General features: G+C 40.6%; 1 protein-coding gene across 1 annotated transcript in view; it reads left to right on the forward strand.

Moving 5' to 3' along the window:
- The window catches only part of PTCHD4 (patched domain containing 4), a 206864-nt gene that overhangs the window by 20354 nt on the left and 161071 nt on the right, over positions 1 to 25439 (forward strand). The window contains exons 7-8 of the mRNA XM_077764809.1: positions 42 to 158; positions 259 to 684. Coding sequence (XP_077620935.1) covers positions 42 to 158; positions 259 to 684 — 543 coding nt within the window. The remainder of the gene's footprint in view (positions 1 to 41; positions 159 to 258; positions 685 to 25439) is intronic.

A 25439-nucleotide genomic window follows, 5' to 3' on the forward strand; every position in this document is an offset into this window, starting at 1 on the left:
ACCGAGGCACATGGTTCCAGTGAGGCACCGAACCCCGTCAGGACGGAGAGGAAATCCACATCTGTGGGACGCTCCGCACGCAGCCACCTCGAGCGAGGCAGGCAGGGGCACTGCAGCACCGCGATGAAGGGCTAGACCGAGGGAGCGCTGCTCACGCGGTGAGAGGGGCGCGGGGGGCGGCGGGGCGCGGGGAGGCCGGCAGGGGTGGGCCCCCAGCGCGCCGGCGGCATTTGCCCGCCTTGCTGCAACTTGCTGCAGTGGNCGCTCAACCGCTTCCAGCCCGAGGGCGACCTGGAGCGCCTGGTCGCTCCCAGCCACAGCCTGGCCAAGATCGAGCGCAGCCTGGCCAGCAGCCTTTTCCCCCTGGACCAGTCCAAAAGCCAGCTCTATTCGGACTTACACACCCCAGGGAGGTATGGCAGGGTGATCCTGCTCTCCCCACCCGGGGACAATATTTTGCTCCAGGCTGAGGGGATCCTGCAGACCCACCGAGCCGTGCTGGAAATGAAGGTGAACCACAAGGGCTATAATTATACTTTTTCCCATCTGTGTGTGTTGAAAAATCAGGATAAGAAATGCGTGCTGGATGATATTATTTCAGTGCTAGAGGATCTCAGGCAGGCTGCCGTCTCCAATAAGACAACAGCCAGGGTGCAAGTGAGGTATCCCAACACTAAATTAAAGGTACGCTCCTCCTGCATGCTTCTGCCAATTAAAGAGGCAGCACTTCATTTCTTGCCCTAAACAAGCAAAGAAAATGCAGAGGTCTCATCCTTAAGACTCAGAAGCTAATGCTTCTTTCATTTTGGGGACGGGGGGAGAGGGAAAGACGGGCAACTGAGTGAAGAAAACAGGCAATGAATGGTACGACTAGATATTAAGAAATTCAAAGCCAAACCAAACGAATGCCAAAAATGAAAAAAAAAAAAAAAACAAAAACAAAAAAACGGAAAAAAAGTTGTTTCTGAGACCCTGCAATTACATCTTTGTTCAGGGTTAATAAATCAGTGAACGGAAGGGGGAGGGGGAATCCTAAACAATTTGGGGGATTTCTTTTCATTATGGGGCTCGATGTATTTCTTATTACTGATTACACATCCACCTGGTACCATATCCACCTATTTGCATCCTCAGCCTGGCTTGATTTTGACACGCAGAGATTTTTGTGTTTCAGTGCCTTTTTGAGTGTGTGTATGAGAGCAGTGGATGTGAATGTAGTAGGGATTCCAGGAATTATGTGTAAGTGTGTTAGCCTAGCAAAAGAGGCAGAGCTGGTCTATGTGTAAAAATGAGGATATGCAGGTAACAGATGTTCTAGTATACGGAATCCTGTTCCCTTCCTTTCCCATGGCAATATCCAAACCAAACCAAGATGATTACAACCCAATAGCAAAGAAAAAAAGAAACAAATTCCACAGTCAGCAGAAGTTGCAAAAAAAAATGATTATTTCAGCACTAAATATATTATGCCGTTTGAACTCTCAATTCAGATTTTGTGGCTCCAATGAGATTTCTAAACTCAGCCCATACTGTCAGGATTGAGCTGCTGCAGGCAATGAGGCATGCAGTCTCCAGGTGACTGAAGTTTCAGGGACAAATGTGACTTCCAAAAGAGTCACTGCACCATTTGTATGCTCGACCCTGTGCATGCTCAGAAGCCACCCAGCCGAAAACTCCACGACAGGTGTTTCCCAAGAAGGAGGAATTTTCCTTCTTCTAACATTTATAAGGCTATGTGTGTACTTCCATGGCGATAATGGAATAGGAGAGCCCTTAGTTTGGATAAACGGATGGTCTAATATAGGAAACCATTAATACTTCTGTTTATGTATTTGATATAGTCAGCATTTATATACGATTTAAAAATAACTTTCTGGGTGTTTTTTTTTTTTTCTTTTAGATACAAAGGCTCTTTATTGTGCATTGAAGGAGGATTTAGTGCACTTAGAAACTAGGGATTCCTCAGGAAACCTCATAACCTGCCTCCTTTTAACATGTTGTCCTTGTTTAAATGCATCCAGAGGCTGACAGGGTGTCAGCTTTACAAAGCTGAGCAGTCCCTTGGGGGTTACTGAAACTAGACAGATGATTCATCAGCTTGAAATCTAGGTAAGGACTTGCCTGCCTCACACGTACTGAAGGAAACAAGATGAATATATGTGGTCGGGCAGTAATCTTCTTATTACCTGAATCTTGGCCATCAACATTATCACTTGCTACAGAAAAAAAGGATGCAGTGGAGAGGTGGTCTTCCTAGCCTAATCTTGTAACTGAGTTCTTACCCATGCCGGACATCTGGTGTAAAGAGAGATGTGAAACTGTGTCATATTTAAGTTTCTATTTGTTTTCCCTATTGAGGCAAGTTTACAGATGATTAACGTGCATTATTAATTGGGCCCCTTATTTCCTTTGTTCAGCAGTACTCTCCAGGTGTAACAGCCTGGTCCAACCAGCCACTGTGAATATTTTGTTTATCTGGCAATATCATTATGACATTTACAGTATAAACCCCTGAGGTCTTTAATGCACTCATTTAATTATCAGCTGTGCGCCTATGGTTTGCTTGGGGCTCTTCTAGGCACATGAGACAGAATTTGGGGTCAGAAAAGCAAGGTTCTTATCCTCACAGGGCTTAAAAGTAGTATATGTCAGTATATGTAGGATATGTCAGTATCCTCACCCAGAGTTGCCTGCGAGCAGGAATTCTGTAATCTCTGGGTTCCTCACTGAGCCAACACCATGCTAGGCCTATCATTGGTGCTCGTCTAAACGTTTTGGCTGATTGATCGGTGGTCTACATCTTGGTAGGAGTCAGTGCATAATCATAAAAGAATGGAGTACTTGATGTCAAAGGCCAGTGTTGTCATAGTAGAATTATTCTATGAACCATAAAAGAACAGGAAAATTACACATTGGCTGTATAAACCGTAAAGCCCTGTTCTGCGACATTCTAATGTCAATGTTTCCGCACATGTGCTGGCTTGACTCTCACTGCGTGGCATCAGTGGGAGTTGTAGAAGCTAATGTTTGAGAAAATGAATCCTTTGAGTGTCTTCTGAGAGTTGTGGGCCTTCTCAAGCATCCAGATGTAATCTCACACATGCTAATGTCATATAATTTGTGGAGCACCATGGATGGCTAGAATCCTATCAAAGGGTCTCCAAGGACTTCTAGGTTAAGAACTCCTTGTCACAGAGCAAAATGAGATGGCCTTTTGTTTTGATTACATGTTATTTGGAGACAATTTTGATTCACGTGTAGCAGTGGTTGTCAAAGAGTGTCCCTGAGATGTTGATGCGTGGTAAAGTTAGAGAATTTCTGGTGTATGGGATTTGAGGGGAAATTTTGTACTTAACATTTTATGACCCTTTAATTCATTTTACTTTCCTCTGTCATACTTGGGTTGCCGCTCTTCCCAACTTGATATGGAAAATGTTCAGGGTGGAAGATTCTACGGATGGGCAGGGAAGCAGGAGTTGTGGAAAAATGCAAAATGAATAGCACTGGCTGGACGATGTGAGTAGGGATTGGCAATCTCTTGACCCGAAAAAAGCAGTAGGTCAGTTCTCGGAGATAGTCTTAAGATGTATAAACACTGATTGACAGAAAGAAGCAGCCAGAAACAGTTTTGACCATTGGAAGGACATCTTCCAAATAGTGTTAAGACGCCCAAGTAGTCCTGAGCACAGAATGGAATAGAACTTCTGATAAACACGATTATCTTGACAAGGTGATCCGGAAAATCAGGGACATAGAAAGTTGGCTGGTATGGAATTCCTAATAGAGGCTCAGATGAAGCTGGTAGGAAAAAAGCAGGAGGCGGCTTAGAATACTATAGAAGAAATGAAACATACACGTTTCCAAAAACTGTGTAGAAAAGGTGCCCAAATCTGCAATTCCCATACCTGTGTAATAAGACCTCTATAAGGGTGCCTGTCATTAAAATCTTTATATTCTTATATCTATTATTATACTCCAGATGAGGCATGGAGTCCTGTCTTATATTCTTTCTATGCTATTTATGTGACCCCACCCCAACCTAATCCAGTTCTTTATAGATAGTATTCACATCATTGATTAGTCTGTTGATTAATGTGTACATTTGTGCTGTAATAGCACAAAATTATCATCACTTCTCACGCCTCTGAGGCATGCTTTTCTTTTTGAAGAGAGTCTCTACATTCTCTAGATTTCAATAAAGTCTTTTTGGCCCCAGTAGTTTAGAGACCCTGTTTTTTTTTTTCTACCTAGTAAACCTGCATATTGTATAAGTTAATACAGAGTGGCCAGACTGAATTTTTAAGTTACATACATAACACATTGCCAAAACCAGTCTCTTGAATAAAATGAATCAGGCACTCAAAATCCTTACGCAAGGACCACTCTGGACTCCAAGAAATATTTCCATGACTGTTCTAGTGACTCACGTGGTTGCAAGCGGTGTTTCTCATGGCAGACCATCATGACCTCACTTTTCCATCTGGCTAATTCTAAGAAAGTAATGACTTCCATGTCCCCTATTTTTTACTCTGGCTACAGTCAAATGCACAAGTAAATAGAAGAGGCAGACACATGAGGTCCATAGGAAATGGTGAGAAAGAAACAAAGCAGATTCGATTCCCCTGCAGCCTGCCCTTCCCACCAGATTTCATTAATCCCACACCTATGGATAGATGTTTAACGGAAGAGTCTGTGCTTCAATATACCACACAGAAAGACCTTCCTGTTTCTTAATAAAGGACAGTATTTCTTTGGGGACATTTCCAGGTTTGGAAGGTGTTGCCATTGATTATTTCATTCCAGACTCAATGGAAGAACAACTTAAGCCAAAGTGGAAAGTGAGGACCAACATTATTTTTAGAGATTTTTGAGAAAGTTTGCTGCTTATAGACCTCGTTCCCTAATTTATTCCAAAATCTTGTAAGACATCCACTTCAGGATCTTATCACAGGATATTTTGATTTAAGCTTACTTTCCTGACTCTGTCTCTTGATGGGGGAAGATCTTGCTACCTTACACAGTTCAGATTTACTGTGTACCAAGTGGTACTGGTGTTTTATACATAGCATGTTATTTTTACAAGTTTATGAATTAAGGGAGTATTTTTATTCTCATTTTATAGGTAAGGAAACTAATGGCCAGGTTAAATGGCTTCTATGAGGTCCCTAAGATAGTACAATTTGGAGCTGGTATTTGAATCCAGGTCTGTCTGTACTGAATTTTTAATCACAATACTGTATTAGGTCCTATCATACATGGCTCTGTGCCATTCTTTGTAACAACAGGCCTTTATACTAAGAAAAATCTTGTGCCATAATTCCCAAGCCATCTCAAATCTACATTAAAGGACCACTACTGGTTGTTCACAATAGTCTCCTGGCTCACTCAGAGCCACCAGTTCATAAGATGGTGAAAAGAAGTGTCACTTCTGTTATTTACCTTTAAGGGAGTGAAACTTACAGTCTGGCCAATCTCCTACCATATGCTGACGGTGGCACCTGCTACAAATTGTTTAGCAAATCCCTCACTGCCCCATGATTTCATCTTTGATATCATTTCACGTCAACTCAGATGTGAGGCTCCACAGTCAACTACAAGTGGGAAGCCTACAATGTGGCCTACTGTTTTCAGATGGGGTATTTTGTCCCAGACAAGCTTGGGTGTTTTTGTCTTAAATTGGCAGCAGGAAAAATAATTGGTGAGATAGGTTGGGACAAGACAATGTGGAGTAAGTTGGCAAATGTTCAGGAGATCTAAGTTCTAAGCCCAGTTCTTTAAAGATCAGTTGTGTGATAATGGACAAAACCCATCACCAATCTGGACTTCAGGTTCTAACATTCTGATGTAACATTCCACTAGGTTGTAGATAGGTATCATTACAGTGGATTTGGGAATATATTCTAGAATATTTTTCCTGTGGAATAAAATAGATGTGTTTGGTTAGATATGAGCTATGCTGTTCAATGATGGTGATCACAGTTTCCTAATGAAGTTATTGTACGTGTATTTCCTAGCCACCATGTCAGGATCCGTTGGTTTATTAAATTTTTCTGAGTGCTGGTTTAAAAACTGCATCTCATACTCTGGGCACAGGGGTGGCTTAGTTGGTTAAGCATCAGACTCTTGATCTCAGCTCAGGTCATGATCTTACGGTTGGTGAGTTTGAGCCCCACATTGGCTCTGTCAGTGCAGAGCCTGATTGGGATTCTGTCTCTCCCTGTCTCTCTGCCCCTTCCCCACTTGCAGTCAATCTTTCTCTCTCTGTCAAAAATAAACCAACTTAATAAAATAAAATAATATAAAAACTGGTCCTCATAGAAAGAAGGCAAAGAGAGACCAAAGAAAGAAGCAAGCCACTCTAGATTGGTAGGTGACAGGCTTAATGGGCAAGAGAATTTATATATGAGGCTTATCTTGGGTGGCTACAAAATTAGCAGATCTCTAAACCTGCCCATGAGAATCTTAAAAAGTCTATACAGAGGCCTAACTGGGTTCAGTCATATACACCGTCTAGATGGTCTCAACAGCACATTGTTTTCTCAAGGCTGCATCCTTGAAAACATTTCCAGCTGTGAGAATACTGGACAGAATGTAGATTTCAAGGCCAGGGGAAGGGGTCAGGGGCCTGTGATTGCCGGGTCAAGCTTGTGGGTCAACCAGCGGTCATGTCCTCTTGGTGACCTCCTCCACCACTGAGCATCCAAATGGGCAAAAGGCTTGCTTGGTGTGGGGGCTATATCTCCTTCTCCTTGGCTTCAACAAAGACCTATTTTTAACTAAACTAAATACTTTTCATAATTTTATTTATACTGTCTTCAGTTTTGATATTCAAGGATTAAGGGTTGGTTTTAAAAAAAAAGGAACAGAAAATTCTTCTCATTTTCCTACTCTCAGTTGATCTGCTGGTGCTTCCCTCAGCGGTGCAGGACTATCCGGAGCTTAGGGTAAGGCTGGAGAAGTGAAGTCAAAGAGACACAACATGATGGAAGTGCAGGAGGAACGAAGGCCACTCCCCCCACAAAGTAAACCACCCCTTTGCCTCTCCTGCCACTTTAAGCAATAATTAGCTCTAACAGTTGCTTTCTCAGTCTTTTCTAGTGTACACATTATTTAACTGAAACAATTATATTTTGCTTTTCAAAATATACTGCGTTTGGAGACTGTTTTCCATTTTAACCCAATAGCTGTTACATCATTATTGGACCACATTGCTTTTAATTCAATTTTAGAGTGATCAGCATATGTTCAAACCTATTCTAGATACTTCCAAGCACTTCTGTATGTGCTCAGTATAAATATTTTTAAAAAAGAAGGCTGGAAATTCCAAGATTCTAGATTTGTGTAAGACAGCTCTAGATTGAACAGCAGGTCTGTTTCTTCCCCAAGTCCAACAGATCACCGGGGACCCCCCCCAGGGTGGAACCCACAGAGTGACTCATTTCTCTGGATGGTGGATAGGGTTACATTTATCACAGCCCTGGCACACAGAAATATTTAGGCAATGCTTCTGGCTTAAAAGGATGCCAAGTTGCATTGTAATCGACAAAATCAATTTCATTTTGTTTTCTAAGACCTCACTTCCTTAAATGTTGTATATGGACTGACAGCATCAGTATCACCTAGGAGAGTAATAGAAGTGCGAATTCCCCAGATCTCACCTGACAGGACTCTGCATTTTAATGAAGCCCCCAGTGATTCATGCATTTTAGGGTTTGAGAAGCTTGGGTCTGAGACACAAGGTGGACCTGAGGATTCCTCATTCATGGCTGAGCTTGAAGTAACGTGTCAATTCAGACCAAGAACACCGTAAGAAAATTGAGTAGTTGAGCCTACAGCCGTATCATTCAGGCATGTGGTAGAGAGGTGAGGAAATTCCTGGAGAATTAGCAAGCCGCTCTTCCACATGGAGAATGCCTCATCCCTACAATCTCTAGTTGGGACTGTTACCTGGTTAAGCTTAAAGCTGATTCCTGTTGTTCAGTATTTTCCAAAAATGTTGAAATTAAATCTAACCACCTCTTTAAGAAAAATCAGCAGCAGCATTTTTCTCAAGCCCCTTTGTAGTTATTTCACGAGAGTGGTAACATTAAGGCCTCGTTAGTGTAATGATGTTAATAGAATATGAGAACACAAGGTATAGGAACTATCCATAGGAGCAAGAGTATTTGGAAAAATGAAACATGAAATTACCGTGGGGGATATATTTAAAGTGGCGTGGCAATCCACGCTTTTCTCAGTATTATTACAGAAGAGCCATTCACTGAAATCAAGGCTTATTCTCCATCATTTGGAGAAATCTGGGACCTCTGAAAGGTACCTGATGAACAGCACTCAGAAGGAATGGACTCTGTTTAGTTAGAGGGTTTGGGTTAGAACACCCGATGTTTTCCCTCCAGAGCTACCCTGCCAACATGGGGAGACCTCACCTGGGCCACTCTGACTTCCCTCTGCTGTCTCAAAGGCTGAAGGCAGAGTACTGGCTCTGGATTCTGGAAAGTGGAAATATATTCAAAGAGTTCTCAGAGCCTCAGGAGGTCCTGAATGTTCGTGGCAGATGGAGGCTTGCCTGGAGGGTTCAGGTTCAGCCTCAAAAGTTTACACTTCCCTTTGAATGTTCAGGTCTGTTCTTTCACCTCACCAGGTTTCTTAATTACATGGAAGGAGAGAGCATTCTGTTCTTTTTTTTTAAGTTTATTTATTTATTTTGAGAGAGACAGAGAAAGTGAGCAGGGAAGGGGGAGAGAGAGAGAGGGAGAGAGAGAATCTCAAGCAGGCTCTGCACTGTCAGGGGCTCGACGTGGGGCTCAAACTCACAAACTGTGAGATCATGACCCAAGCCAAAACCAAGAATTGGACGCTTAACCAACTGAGCCACCCAGGTGCCCCTGAGAGTATTCAGTTCTGATTGCCCCTACAGTTCATGCTAATGTGGGCGAGGTACACATTTGATTCAAAAGTCCTTTCTGTGCACACTCATCTAGGTAACGACTGTGTCTGCTCTGTGCCAGGCTCCGTCTTGGGCACTGGTCATTCCATGAGGCACAAAACAGATGTGCATTTGCCCTCTAGGTGCTGCTTAAGCCTAGTTAAAAAAAAAAAAGGCAAAAATCACATGAATTCATAACTACAGATTATCATGGAGGAAAAATGATGCCGTGAGAGTGGAATACCAACTCTTGGGGTGTTGGCTACACTGCCTTCTGAGGAGGTGACTGTGAGCTGAGCTCTAAGGGACCAGGAAGTTAAACATGCATGGGTTGGAGGGCAGGCACCTTAGAAGAGCTGGACAAGGGCCACTGTGGATAGAAGTTCCAGCAATGATGAGAGGCTGCTAAGGGCATTGTAAGAGTTTCTTGAGGGTCGGTGTGACACAAGTCAGATCCAGGTCTGTGGATCTAGATGATCTGGGTTTAGATCTTTGCCACATTAGGTGTATGACTTTGCACAAATATTTCAACCTTTTCGAAACCCTGCCCCCTCTTTCTAGTCCCCGTCCTGATCCCTAAAAGCAGTGCTTCTCAAGCTCGAATTGTTACCTCAAGCTCTAAATGTTACCCTGGGGTGATTTTCAAAAATACAGATTCAGTTTCAGGAGGTCTGGTGTGGGTGAGAGTCTGCATTTCTGGCAAGTGATGTTGATGCCACCGATCCATGAACCCCACTGTGAGTAGGAGCCTTATCCAGCATTAGAACAGTACCAGGTTCATTGTAAATTCTTAACAGCTGCTAGTGGCTTAACTCCGTGAGCGCTGGTACTCTGCCCTTGGCCGGACTAGGTGAAAAGCCCTTTTGGTTTCAACTCTCAGAGCCAAAAAGCTTTCTGTCATATGGTGGTCGTCCTTATTTCCTTAGTAAGTGCATTATGAGGGAAACAGATCCCTCTGTTTTTTGCACTAAAGACCTTAAGCTGCCTCCAGGATTATCATTCTGACCTCTCTTTGCTAAGGATAGTAAAGAGCAGATAAGGAAAACGTGGGACTTTAGTTTCTGTGTTCACTGGGTTTGGAAGTATCTCAGAAGTTACAGTTTTGTGATGTTCTTAGTAGAGCTAGCCTTGACCGCTTTCTCCCTGCTAAGTGTTTGTGACGTGCTGGTTCTCCTTCTGTGTCTCTGATGTTCTCTGCTTTTTTTTCTTAATTTTTAAAAAATGTTTATTATTTTGGGGAGAGAGAGAGCGAGTGCAAGCAGGGGAAGGGCGGTGGGGGGGTGGAGACACAGAATTAGAAGCAGGCTCCAGCTCAAACTCACAGACCATGTGATCATGATCTGAGCTGAAGTTGGCCACTCAACCAATTAGGCCACCCAGGCACCCCGGTTCTCTATTTCTTACAAGCTTCCCCTTCTTACTATTCCCATATTTATAATGGCCCCTATAAAACACTCTTTCCCCTGTCTTTTCTCTCCATATTCTCATTCAAGCCAAACATCTATTTTCTTCCACTGTCTATGACTCTTTGAAGAGCACCTCTATTCTGTCATTTACTCAGGCTCAGAATCTCAGGCACCTGTAATTAACTCTTTCTTCTCCTACCCCCAAGCAGCCTAGACACACACACAGTAATAGCTAATTGACTGTCAGGCCCTGATCATTCCACACCAGGAGTTCTGCTGGCTCGGTCCTTGGACCAACAGCACCCACACCACCTAGGAACTTGTTCAAAATGCGAATTCTCAGACCTCATCCCAGATCTGCTGACAGTGGCTCTCAACAAGCCAGGTAGGTGACTCTGATTCCTACGGAAGTGAGAGAACCCTGGCTCTACAATAGTCATACTCAGTCTTGGCTGAGTGTAGGAATCGCGAGGGGAGATTAACAATACTGGGGCTCCGGGGTGGCTCAGTCGGTTAAGCTTCCAACTTCAGCATTGGGAATTTAAAAAAAAAAGCACACACAAGAAACCAAAAAGATCTCTTGATTAAAATTATTACAAAGATTTCAGACCAAGGTCTCTTTTTCAAATTTCTTTTCTTCCTTTTCTTTCTCCTGCCCATCCTTTGGGACTTCATTACTCCTTACCTACTTTATTTATGTGATAATGTAATTGCTCTCCTATAATTTCTCACACTTGGAATGTTGCCTGTGTAACAGAACTATATGTATCTCTGGATTATATATTCTTCTAACCAAGTCTTGTGAGCACTTCCCAGTGCCTGGAGAAGAAATTACAAACCCCTGACCATGGCCATGGAGAACTTTCCTTGGCCAGGCCACCAACTTTTCTTGTAGCTTCAGGTTGCCACACATCATATGCTGTCATCAAACCAAAGAAGGCCAACCCTCAACTTTCCTGTTTTCTTACCTCCATTCTTACTGTTACTTTTGTTTAGAATTTCTTTCATACTGTCAAACTCACATATATTACTTAAAAGCTGAAGCCTCAAAGCCACTTTTTCCACGGATCTTCCCTAAGTGCTTCCAAAGGTAGGAAACACTTCTACATACTTAAGAGGCACTTTGAAAGTAGTTCCCTTAATCATAGTCTAACTTAAAAAAAATTTTTTTAATGTGTATTTGAGAGAGATGGAGAGACAGAATGTGAGCAGGGGAGGGGCCAAAGGAGAAGGAGACACAGAATCTGAAGCAGGCTCCAGGCTCCCAGCTGTCAGCACAGAGCCCAATGCAAGGCTCGAACTCACAAATGGAGAAATCATGACCTGGGCAGAAGTCAGACGTTTAACCGACTAAGCCACCCAGGCGCTCCACAGTCTTAACTTTTATTAAAGATTTGTTTTAAGTCTTTGATGAAATAAAACTATATGTGCCTCATGAACCAAGAGAGATAGCAGCCTTCATTACATACATTGACTTGTCTGGGAGGAGCTAGCCAGTAAGGAGGTCTGTGGGACAAGCAGTTGGGAGAACGTCTAAGAGAACAGGAGAAAAAGCCCACCACAGTGAGTCTGACATTCTAAGGCTGTGTCTAAACCCCAATGATAGGTGGCCACAGAAAGACACTGAAAGCTGTTTCTGTGAGTGGTCCTAAGATTGTTGGGCTAAAGAGACAAAAGCCTGGGGCGCCTGGGTGGCTCGGTTGGTTAAGTGTCCAACTTCATATCAGGTCATGATCTCACTGCTCGTGGGTTCAAAACCCACATGCAGCTCTGCACTGACAAAGCAGAGCCTGCTTGGGATTCTCTCTTTCCTTCTTTCTTTCTCTGCCCCTCCCCCACTCACGCTTTCTCTTCTTTCAAAATAAATCAGCCCCATAAATAAACTTAAAATCAATGAAGAGACAAACGGCCATCAGAAGAGGGAGAGAGAGACATCTTCCCCACCTGTATACAGCGTGCATGTGACTTTAGTTCAGGAGAGACTGCAGGAGGCGCGGTAAAGCTTCAGCACCTGGTAGGGTTGCCAGATTTAGCAAGAAAAATACGGGCACCAAGTTAAGTTTGAGTTTTGGATAAACAAAGGGTAATTTTTTCTTAGAAGTATGTCTTATATATGTTGCATTCTTTACTTCTCTGAAATTCAGGTTTAACTGGGTGCCCTGTATTTGACCTGGCAACCTAGCAGTATGAAAATTCACAAAGGCACATGTGAAGACCACAGAGGGTCATAGGGATCAGCACCAAGGCTAGCTCACGGTAATGCAATCAACCAGGGAGCTGGAGAGGAAGACCTTGAAAAGTGTTTTTGGGAAATAAGAAAGATAACAGAAAGACTCCCAGAAAGGCCACGGTTAAAGTTTTCAGAGACCAGAGGTCCTGTCTTAAAGTGATGATACAAGCAAGTGACATTTAAGCTCTTTGTACTACAACCTTATTTGTATATTCTGCCTGCAGGAAACCCAAGTTACACTTATTGCTTTAATAGTCCCAAGTGTTTATTTGCTAGTGAAATGAAAATTGAATGAATAAAAAAAAACTTATCCAAAGAGTCTGCAGGCTAAAGATTCCATTCAGCAGAAATGTCTTTTGTTTTATAGTTTATCTATAAGGAGATTAAAAATGTTGATACAAAAGAACAAAATTAATGAAAGAAAATAGATGATGGGTGTAGATTAGTGAAAATCTGCTGCATGGTATTATTAGCAAACCAAAATCTGCACCCCTAGACAGGATAGGTTCCCCTTCCATGTATGAAATGTTGCATTAGAAACAGAGATGAAGCATGTTATTAAACATGAATGTAACAGGACAAAGGAGTGTAGGTTCTGTTGAGAATCTGTCTTCTTCTCCTTCAAGATTATAAGACTTTCAAGGGTAGGGATTATATCTGATTCACATTTCTAGATGAAAAGAAATGTGAGAATGTAGAATGTTCTAGCTTTTCATTTCTCTCTTCCCAGGAACCGGGTCTTCCTGCACAGTGCAGTTTTTGTGATGATCTCTTTAGGGCAAATTCCTGGGTGCAGGGGACAGAACCTGAGTAATGGAGCATCAGGACAGAGGTGGTGGGGCACCAGTAAGTGTCCCTGGAGACAGACACACACCCTGCTAGGGCTCGCAGGGGGCTGAGAAGCCCAGGGTCTGAACTAGTTTAATGACCCCTTTTCATAGATAGAGCATATCTCTAAGGAAATGGCACATAAAACTGGTATTAGCAACTTGACTTTTATTATCATCTCATTCTTTCCAGCCATTTTTTACCTTGTAGATTATTTTTAAGGAACTGGATCCTTTCTAGGCTGAGAAACTTTAGACTTTTTTTAAATTAACTAATCACATCTTATCTTACTCAACAATATCCAAATTTATATTTCTAGTTAACTTATTTAAAAAAGTTGTTTATTTTTTTAAATAAAAATTTTTTTAATGTTTATTTCTTTTTTGAAAGGAGAGAGGGAAACACAGAATCAGAAGCAGACTCCACATTCTGAGCTATGGGCACTGAGCCCGACACAGGGCTTGAACCCACGAACCATGAGCTCATGACCTGAGCCGAAGTCAGACACTCAACTGACTGAGCCGCCCAGGCGCCCCTCAAAAAGTTGTTTATTTAACTGATGTTATCCTTCTTGACTTTTTCCTGATAGAGGAATGTTTCATTAATTGATAACTAAATTGATAAGAGATCCTCACTTTTCATCTTTCCCTCAGCCTAGTATCCAGAAAACTTATTGATGATGTTAAACATATAAGCATGGGCAATCCAGTCCATTTAACCTAAAGTAACAAATGTTTTTATTGATGTGAGTCCTATTTCTTAATGGAATGAGATGGGAAGTGGGGCCCTTATTTATTGAGTCCTTCTTTTAAAATTTTTAAAAATGATGAAGAGGGTAATAAAAAGGACACTGACAAAACTTTGAATCCAATCTTGTCATTTACTAGCTCTGTGACTCAGACATGTTACTTAATGTCTTTGTCCTTCAATTTTTCTGTTAAAATATTGTATTATTAATATCCATTCTGTAGAGTTTCAAAATTTCTGGCACTTGGTAGTTTCTTAATAAATTGTAGCTATTTTTTATATAAGTCAACATAATAACCACACCAAGGAAAGGTTAGAAGCCACGTGAAAAACCTCTCAGAATTCCACTCACCAATTCTATCAACAGTTTATTTCTAGTCTTTAACTATAAAATACACAGTTGTCATTTATGGTATATGTCTTTTTTGATCCTATTTATTTTCATTTTTTCATAAGCCTTTTCCTAATTATAATTGTATTGGTTGTTCAAAAGTCTGGCAAGTGGCTGTGACATAATTTACTTAATTGTTCATTTATTGTTATATTTAGAGTGCTTCTGGGGCAGTGTTTTTGGAACTGATTTTTATTATCTTTAATAGGCTTAAGGAAGAAAGCAAAATATTCTGGCTTGTCAACAAAGCTATAGGAAAAGAGCATTTTCTTACGTGACTTAAGATGTCTCTTCTGTACTTATATGCACTTACGAAAGCAAGATACAAATATAGGTCAGCAAGTTCCAGGGGAGCAAGTGTCCCAAGAAAAACCCTGGATAAAAATTAGAAGGACCTGATTTATTTATAGACCAACTCCAAAATGCTGTAAATTACTTTGTTAAGAACCACATCCAAGATTAAGCATATAAGCGTACCTTGTGGCTTATCCTATTATGAAGTAATTGTTACTGCTTTTCACTTGTTATAGCTCAGTGATTCTCCAAAGAAACAATTCAGGAACTTTCCAATTTTATGATGCCCTAGGCTTTTCCCCAGACCACCGAATTAGAATCTCTGGGAAAAGGGCTCAAGCATTGGTATTTTCAAAGTCTTTTTATGAATGAATGCAGTGGATAACCAAATTGAGAAACACTGAGGGACCTTAGACCAGAAAGATCCCACCATCCTAACCAGCAACTTTGCATTGGATGAGAGGATAAGGGGACAATGGTATTTCCCCTGAACCTCAGCCTTAGGCTCTATCTGAGGTCCAAAGAAGGGAACACTTGCCTTATCAGCAACAATCACAGTACTGTTTCCCCACCAGATAAATTGCCTCCATGGGGCTTTTTAGCTAAATAAACAACTTCATCCTTTCCTATAATTCCTTAGCCTGATACTGACTGGCCAGAATTATGAAGTCTTAATCAATTTGTTATATTCAAAGGATGTCTTGGATTGTTAGCCATTGGGAAAATATATCCCTTGACACTTCAAAAGCCATGCTTACTTAGTACATTTCTGTAAGGAGATTAATAAAGAAAACCTGTAGGCACGTGATAAGTATTATTATGGTAATAGAACCAAAGGTAATAATTCTTCATAGCTCAAAGAAGTACAATACTATGACTTGAAATAGACTTTCACTTTTTATTAAGTTGTTATTAACTCCTTGATTTTCACCAAGATAACCCAACTACCTTCATATCCTGAAGTGGTCATAGTTTGCTACCATGCAACCAATCCATTAACGCTATCCACTGTTAGTCCGTCCTCTTGATAAGTGCAGAGAGACAAAGGATATGTGTTGAATGAATGAAAGATCAAGTGACTTCATGATCCTTTTAATTGTCACATTTTGAATATTAAAAGCATGATATTAAAGGATTTCAAAATATTCCCAGTCTTAGCTTGCCAAAATTTACTTACTCTTCAGCCAACTCCCAAGTCTTGTATCTTTGCACCTGTGAAAATAATATCATATTTCCTCTTTAGACATAAGAGTTCTGGGAAGGTTAACTACTAGCTGTAGCAAGCTTGAGACTTCTAACTCATTCATAAACTGATCCTGGCTTCCCCAGATCAGTGTGGCAAATCAATTCAGATTAAAACAGTATTAACACCATGTCTAATTAAAGGAAAAGTATGTTCATTAAAGTGCAATGAATATTTAAAGTAGTTCCAACTACATAGAAGCCATAACAATTTAAGCGCCCTTCTTGGGTCAGTAGAGAGCTTTTCCATTAGCATCCTAGTGGATTCACAAATCATATACTCCCTCACTTATTATGTTTAAATGACAATTATAAGTCACTTGATAGAATGAGGTAAAAAGATGTTATCCTAATCCACATGAAAGAATGTGTGTCACTGGCCAGTGAAAGCTTGAAATTATGTATCACAAAAAGGAATTTAAACATTTGGTATCCCACTACGGTCTTTATATTAAATACTTTATCTTTGGCACAAAGCAAAAGTCTTTTACAAAGTTGAATCCATACTCATCTTATGTTTTGTGGGTGCCTATAAGATAGGAAACTGGTTCCTCTTTTTTTTACTCTTCTGAAAGATATTCAGTAGTTGTGCCATGTGTACCTTTAAGGAGTCTAACATGAGTATCTTTATTTTGTGCATAAATTTTCATAAGGCCTCATTAAGAGAAATTTTGGAAGGTTATCTAATCTACACACATCAGAAAACATTGTTGTATATAAACTCTTTCAGTAACCTATTCACTATTTACTGTCGCTCTTGAAGAAAATTATTTCTCGCATCTCTTTAAAACTGGTATTTCTTGGGGCGCCTGAGTGGCTTAGTCGGTTGAGCGTCCGACTTTCGCTTAGGTCATGATCTCGCGGTTCGTGGGTTCGAGCCCCGCGTCGGGCTCTGTGCTGACTGCCAGCTCAGAGCCTGGAGCCTGTTTCAGTCTGTGACTCCTTCTCTCTCTGACCCTCCCCTGCTCACGCTGTCTCTCTCTCTCTCTCCTAGAAATAAATAAAAAAACATTAAAAAAAATTAAAAAAAAAAACAAAAAAAACTGGTATTTCTTTTTGTTCTTCCTTCAGTGAAGGAGGAGAACCTTGGTCATTATAATGTATTTTTTGGAACCGTCTTCTACTTGTGACCTTGGAAATGGTCATTATATTCTCTTGGTCTTTTCCTCTCTGGCTGCATAATCTCTTATATGTAGACCTCATTCTTTACCTCACAGCTTTTTTGTTTTCAGCAGACTTTTAAGTTTGGGAAATTGATGTGTCTCCTGGGTCTTAAACACATGTATTGCATTCTTTATAAAGATATGCAAGTATCTTCCATACTCCAGACTTCCCACTATCTATATCTGCCTTTTCTCAATGAATAGCCTTTCTCAATAAAGATGTATTCCATGCTTACATTGTTTCAGACACTGCACTAGGCTGGGGGGTTGCAGAGATAAGTTGCAGATTCTCTTTTCCAGAAACCTAGTCTAGTGAAGGAGGAAGACAACTAAATGGGAGGTAATCAGTACAGTGTGGTAACCTGAATCTGAAAGGTGAGCCCAAAATGATTCAGAGTTTTGAATAATCCAGTATTGGTGCTATATCAGATTCAGCCTCCTCAGGGGTTCTATTAAAAAAAAAAACAAAACTCTCTACTGGTGGGAGAAGTCTTTCAAAGATGCTTCTTTTAATTGGTAGTAAATGTTTTCAAAATATATTCATTAAAATTGAGGTCAATGGAAAGCTGCTCTCCATAAGCAAGGAAATATTTTGCTATGAGCAGTTACTCTGAAGGTTATGAAGTCAGCATAAAATCCCAATAATGTTATAGACTTTAAAAATGAATACAAAGCAGGAAAATTTTATGGGTATGGACCAAGAAATATCAAGATGAAAAAGCATGAGGGTTATTAATCATCCACAAGAACTGGCCAGAAGATTGTTGCCTAGTGGAACTTTCCATGACCCCCAAACTCATCCCACCCTCAGGTCCTTCCTCCCTGAGGTATAGTAACTGTTAAGATAATTGTGAGATTATTTAACCAGCAAAAATGAAGCATATACACAAGGACAAGACATCTTTTATAAATCATGAAGCAACGACCACTAAGATGTTGAAGTTGTGAAGCAAACACAGCTAAAACGCTGAGCAGTTTTACTGATTACAAAGAATAAAGAGTTAATTCCTACTTTCGTTTTGAGTGATATCTGGTTTAACAAACATCTTTGACTTAGTGCCCACTTGGGTAGTAAAACAGCATTTTTATCCCTGTTAAAGAAATTAGTCACTTTTATATCCAAGAAAAGGTCACATTAAATCCTTTCAGAACAAAATGGGTAAATATAATCTGCAAAAGATATCTCACATTTTTACTGATCGAAAGTTCTTCAGTGTGTGCTTCTGAGAGTTAATGTGTCTATAGAAATTGTAAGACAGCAAGTCTCCTTGTTGAGAAACATAAAATAGAAATAGGCCTTTTTCCTTTCTCATAAAGATTCTTTGTATTAGCAAAGTGAAGTTCAGCAAAAAAAAATAATTACCCAGTGAGTTCGGTCTTCATGATTTGAAAATCCAGGTATTTTTATCTGATTGTCCTAAGAGCAACAATTTCAACTTGCTTTATTTAACTCAGTAGTTATTTCAGTGTCTTGGTTTTTATTGTTGTTATCTGTTTTATTTGGAGATAGTAAGACTGCAGGTCAAGAAGTCTTTTCATCTCTGGAGAACTGAATTCTTTGAAGGCAAGAATAGCCTATGACGTATTTGATGTAGATTCACGGGAGCAGTTCTGCCAAATAGGGTGTTGTGCACTTGACATAGACTGAGGAATTGTCAAAGTCCAGTCAGACTGGAGTGGAGTTGGTATTCTTACTGCAGTACCTGCATTCTTACCTCTAAACCATTGACCACACATTGACCACACAGGTCCTTCAATCTTTAGTTTGGTTGCACCTAATATTTCTAAAGTTATTCCTGATGGCTTTCATGGGAAACTCAAGATTAAAAGTGGAAAAGGATTCACTGTATCATCAAATTCATCCTCACCCAGAACTAATAAAAGTATATTCCCTACAGCACTTTTTCCAAAGCAATTTAGGCAGTTTTATTAAGTTCAATTTATGTGCACGTCACTTAATTGATCGAATTTCTGCCACTTTTCTTGGAATAGTCCTCTAAAGCCCTAATAAACCTGACTAATATCATGACACTTCTCTATTAGAAAACTATTTCTCTTTATTATGGTATTTCATTGTTCCTTTTTCTATTAACAACATAGAATGACCCTAAATATTTCTTCTTTTTCTAATAAGTCATGCTGATACCTAGTTTATATGAAGACCAGAAATCAAATCCATATCCCGGCTTTGTAGAATTGGAACCATTGTAAGTAGAAACATATTTGATGTAACTTTAAAATGATCTCTTCCTGCCCCAATTTAGACTAGGGAAAACTGGCAACCAAAGTCTTCTACTTTTATTTAATAACCGCCACTCTGAGGGGACTCAGAATATTTGAAGAGTTTGAATATTGATCATCTTATAATGTTTATTTATTTATTTTGAGAGATAGCAAGAGAACCGGTGGGGAAAGGGCGGGGGAAGGGATGGAAGATCTGAATCAGGCTCTGTGCTGACATCAGTGAGCCCTATGTGGGGTTCGAAGTCATGAATCTGGGAGATCATGACCTGAGCCAAAGCTGGACACTTAACAACTGAATAAAGGATTATGAAAGTCTCACTATGTGCAAGCTGGTGATAGATTGTGTGTTTTGAAGCAGTAAAAACATTATCCCTTGCCAGTAAGGAATTTATAATTTAGTTGATTTGGTTGGAGAAGTTCACAACAAGTGCCTTGTCACTCATGTACAGTATATATATGAGGCAGTAAATGCCCAATGAGGTATGCAGATACTACTTGCTATAGAAAGGAGTCCAAAGGAATAGTGGATCACCTTTGTCTTTCCCTCAGGCTTTTGGGATGAAGTGGGATTTAAGCTAATTCCCAAAACAAAAGATTGGAATCAGCTGGAGAAGTTCAGGAAGTCCCTAGGATGAAAGAACCCATCTTCAGAGCACGCCCAGTTGGGTGGCAAACCAGCATTTTTATTCTTGTTAAACAAATGGAGAGAATTATTTTATTCCCTAGAACTGGCCCAGGGAGGCTGATTGGAGTCATTTAAGAGAACTCAAAAAATGTGTAAATTCTCTAAGACAGACTTTCTTAAGCCATGGCACTGTTGACATTTTGGGCCTGATAAATCTTAGTTGGGAGCGGCTGTTCTGTGCATTATAAAAGTCTTTTTTTTTAATGTTTTATTGACTTCTGAGAGAGAGAGAGAGAGACAGCGTGAGCAGGGGAGGGTCAGAGAGAGAGGGAGACACAGAATCTGAAACAGGCTCCAAGCTCTGAGCTAGCTGTGAGCACAGAGCCTGACGCCAGCCTCGAACCCACGANGTCTTGGTTGGGAGCGGCTGTTCTGTGCATTATAAAAGTCTTTTTTTAAAATGTTTTATTGACTTCTGAGAGAGAGAGAGAGAGAGACAGCATGAGCAGGGGAGGGTCAGAGAGAGAGGGAGACACAGAATCTGAAACAGGCTCCAAGCTCTGAGCTAGCTGTGAGCACAGAGCCTGACGCCAGCCTCGAACCCACGAACCGTGGGATCGTGACCTGAGCCGAAGTCAGACGCTTTAATAGACTGAGCCACCCAGGCTCCCCTATGCATTATAAAATGTTTAACAGTATCTCTGGCCCCTATCCACTAGACTTAGTAGTATCTTCCTCTTCCCACCCCGCTGTGACAACCAAAACCAAATATGTCCAGGCATTGTCTGATGTCCCCTGGGGTACATAATCTCTAGAACAATCTTTAGAACTGCTGCCCTGGTTCTATGAATGTTGAGGGAAAGAGTTCTCTCATATCCTCTTCTCCTTCTGTAACACTGGCCATCAAGAAAACTCTCTTTGTCCCTAACCTAAATGCCTCCTATTGGATTTTATAAATCCCCTTGTTTAGTGGCCTTGAAATTGTGCTTCCATTTTGGGAGCACTCCATCCTCTTGGCAAGATGCTAGGCTATATAATTCCTGGAGAATTTCTAGGTGTGCTGGGAAAACCACTAAGAAATGCTCACTATTATCTCTTCTCCACTTAGAAAAAAATCTCTAGTCTTGTTCACTTGTCCAAATTGTAGTCCTATTTAGATTAGAAACCTATTTCAATTGTAAATCCCATTGGTGAGGGAAGCTCAGCTACAGGAGAGAACACAGCTGGTGCTTCCTGGATGTTAAATAATTCATCTTCCTCATTTTGGAGAGTCAGAAACAGCCAAGCTGAGATGCTAAATCCTCAAGGTAATATTGCAAAACCTAGTCCCTGGCACTGAAGAGGGAAAAGGCCTCCTAAATCACAGCAGCCGTCCTCCACAGCTTTAAGGGAAGCCGTAGAGAGAATGCTATTTGTTAACCTGATTTTCCCCCATTTTGGTAACACAGGAAAGATAGGTTGCCCTGAGAGAATTTTTTGAAATTCGGTTAGGAAAACCCTTTCTACATTTTATTTAGTCATGCCTGTGTCATTCATGTGTATAGCTCATTTTTCAAGCACAGTATTTGGGCCCTTCTAAAAAATATGTCCCCCAGAAATCAAAAGGTAATCATGGAACAAGAGAAACACCTGCTCGATTGCAGTTTGTAGAAAACAGATGACATTCAAGCAACTGCATGACGTTAAAGATTTCTCATTAATGGTCCTATTCTCACACTTGGCTATTTATTGCATAATCTATTTTAGTCCAAACTGTCCTAGTACCTGTCCTAAGCTCATCTTGAATGTTCATTGGATGTTCATATTGCTTTCTTTTCTTTCTTTTAAAGAGTTTACAACTCTTTTAATGTTTATTTCTGAGAGAGAGAAAGAGCACAAGCAGGGAAGGGGCAGAGAGAAAGGGAGACACAGAATCTGAAATAGGCTCTAGGCTCCCAGCTGTCAGCATAGAGCCTGGTGCAGGGCTCAAACTTGGGAATGAGGAGACCATGACCTGAGCTGAGCTGGGACGCTTAACCGACTGAACCACCCAGGCACCCCCGTATTACTTTCAAAGCTGCCCTGAGGCCTCCAGAATGCACAGCTTGTACAACGGTGTTCTACAGTAGTATTAACACTTTTTCAGGTAACTAGTAATCTTAGTGCTTTTATTTCTGTGCCCTGAAAGTGGTAGCATTCTTCCCAGAAAACCTATTTTACATTTTAGTGAGACAAGACTTTTTCTTCATATATGAGAGGGTCCATATGTGCTACTAAACCTGTATGTTCCTTTCAACCACATCTCTCTTTTGTTTATGTTTATTTATTATTGAGACAGAGAGAAACAGAGCATGAGTGGGGGCAGGGCAGAGAGAAAGAGGAGTTGTCAGCACAGAGCCCGACGCGGGGCTCGAACCCAAGAACCGTGAGATCATGACCTGAGCAGAAGTCGGATGCTTAACCGACTGAGCCACCCAGGCACCTCTCAACCACATCTCTTGATTGTGAGACTCTAATGGGAATTTATAATGCTCTGTGATTGCAGAAACTTTTATGTTTTAATCTACGCTGCTTGAGCGGTTGACTGCATATGATATAAGCAATCAAAGCTACCAAACTCCAAATGTTTCCATTGGTCAGGTTCGGTAGCTTTGTATTAGTTTTGCTGAGAGTGAACATAGACAAAGGTAAAAGGCAATCGATATCTGTGTGTAACCATTGCCGTTATCAAGACAATACAAATTCCTAAATGATGGTTTAGTTCTGTGTCCAGGGGGATTTTGTCAGGGTACATAGACAAAAATTGAACTTTCCAACTGGAAATTGGCCAGCTGTGATTTGAAACAGCTGCATTCTTTTGAAAAGGACGTTTTAGTCATTAGAACCGGGGAGACTGGAAGGGAGGGTGAATTCTATCAAGCAAGATCTCAGGGTGGGTTCATTTATTAAAGTCTTTCCTCATCTCCTAAGAACAAAGGGGGAAAAGCCATTTGGGTGATGGGGCCCAAGGGGCACGCAGCCCAATAATCACGCTCTGACTGAATCCAAGACATCGCAAGCAATATTTAGTTTATGACAGTGGTGCCAGAGGATGTTTTATGAGCATCCACACTATTCTTCCCTTCCTGATGTTTTCTTCAGAAGTTAGAAATAAAACCTGAACGACTCCAGCTTCCTGATAGCACAGCTTGCTTTAATGTACCCTAAAGAGGAGCATTTAATTCAAACAAGCCTCCATTCTATTGTTTTTCAAGGATGTCTTCTTTGGGAAACCTCATTTATGGGCATTTTATGTGATTGGAAAATTGACAATTTGCATCATAAATCAGATGCTATGCTGCATGATGAAACCTATATTATTAAATAAGTGATAGGACGTTTTGAAAGTCAGAACAATTGAGACAGCAATCTGGGTATCATATCAGTGAGTTTAGAGGTACACCGTGGAAAGAAAGGGGAAGTTGCCAGAGACATTGAAAATAAGGATCCCTAGGAAGGCCTGGGTAGCTCAGTCAGTTAAGTGTTCGACTCTTGATTTCGACTCAGGTCACGATCAAGCCCTACTTTGGGCTCTGCACTGACAGCACAGCACAGGAGCCTGCTTAGGATTCTCTCTCCACCTCCTTCTCTATGACCCTTCCCCAAGCATGCATATGCTTTCTGTCTCTCAAAATAAATAAGTTAACTTAAAAAAATTAAAAATAAAATAAAACAAGGATCCCTAAAGATAATATCATTAACCCAGTTAAAGTACTAGTTTATAACTAATATCAAAAGGTGGAAAATAATCAACCCATCTTATCTGTTAAATGTATATTGGCTTTATTTAAAATGAAATCATGGTGCCGGGAATATAACTAACACTTTTAATCTGCCTGGATTCCATTCAAAAGAGACTGGGAAAGTTTCCTCACAACTCTTTATGGGAAAAGGGCTTCCTAACAGAGCTACTTGCATCTGCAATTCTTTTATTTCTGTAGAGGAGCAGCTCCAATAGGAATGAGTGAGATAAAAAAAATATAAAGGTGGGTGAATATCTGGGAATGAATGACCCAATGATAGAGGATGAAAAGGCCCTATTCATAGGGAAAAGATTTGGAAATTAGCTAAAGTAAATTAGTTCAGAGATGGCAAGTTTTAGAATTGTGTTCTTCTTTGTTCACCCAAGTAACTTCGCTTTACTTGTTCCCTGGTATTATTTAATCTGTAAATGTGAGTATTTGCTCTCTAATTTTCCATTTTACCTCAATGTCCAATGGTCTGGTTCAAACAAATTCTGAAGTAGCCCCACTGGCTCAGTGACAGCTAAACCAAAACATGGAAATTGGCTGCTAAGGATACAGATGATGTTTCTACACAGACTCTGAACACCTTGTTCAGATTTTGTTTAGCCATTCATTCACTCAACATACATTTTAGTGAAACGATCCTACCTACCAAAACCCGTGCTGAACTCTGGAGAGACAAAGGCACAATATACCAAATCCCTAGCCTCCAAGCTGCAGAATTCAGTGGGTAAAAGCCCCTTCTCTGGCATCAGACAGATCTAGGATGCCATCCTGGCCTTGTCACTTACTAGCTGTGTGATCTTGGAGACATGATATTATCTCTCTAAGCCTTGGCTTCTTCAGTTTAAAGTGGGGATAATAACTAGAACTTTCCTGTAGGTCCCTGGAAGAATTGAAATGAGAAACACTTTTCAGTAACTATACCAAAATAAGCAAGGGGTAAATGTTAGTGTTTATGCTCTAAAGGGAGGGAACACATTTTTAAAAATACATGCAATTAAATTGTAGGGGTCTGTAAAGTGGAGGCACTAAACATCTCTTATCATCTCAAGAACAAAAAGAATGACAAGGAACCATCCTGTGTGGTGAAATCATTGCTGAAATAATCAAAACCTGAAAGTTTAGAAATGTTACCCTTATTACAAATATTTTAAGTGAGATCAAGGAATTGTCTCATTTCTGCTGAGTTAGAAGAGGGGACAAAATGAAACTATGGTAAATGATTAGGCTTCAGGAAAATTTTCAAGTTCTAAAGGTTGTTAGTAAAATTTATCACCCTAAAATGTATTTTTAGAAATAGGACAGGCAGCTCTCTTCCTGGATGATTTGGATGCAGGGCTGACAAGAGCCAGGGGTGTGAAATCTTTAGGATATTGATGTAGGGACGATAGGCAGAGTTGACAACATATAATAAACTATCATGGCAGAGATGGAAAGGTCGTAGTGAAAGGTCAGGAGAAATAGGTAGCAGTTATGTTTTTTTAATAAGGAACGGGGCCTATTCTGTAAATGTGGAATTGCATAGTCTTTTGACTATAATATAAATTCAGTTTGCAAGTTCTGCTTAGCAATTGCA

The sequence above is a fragment of the Crocuta crocuta genome, unplaced genomic scaffold, assembly GCF_008692635.1.
Source record: "Crocuta crocuta isolate KB4526 unplaced genomic scaffold, BGI_CrCroc_1.0 scaffold44, whole genome shotgun sequence".
NCBI classification, from domain to species: domain Eukaryota; kingdom Metazoa; phylum Chordata; class Mammalia; order Carnivora; family Hyaenidae; genus Crocuta; species Crocuta crocuta.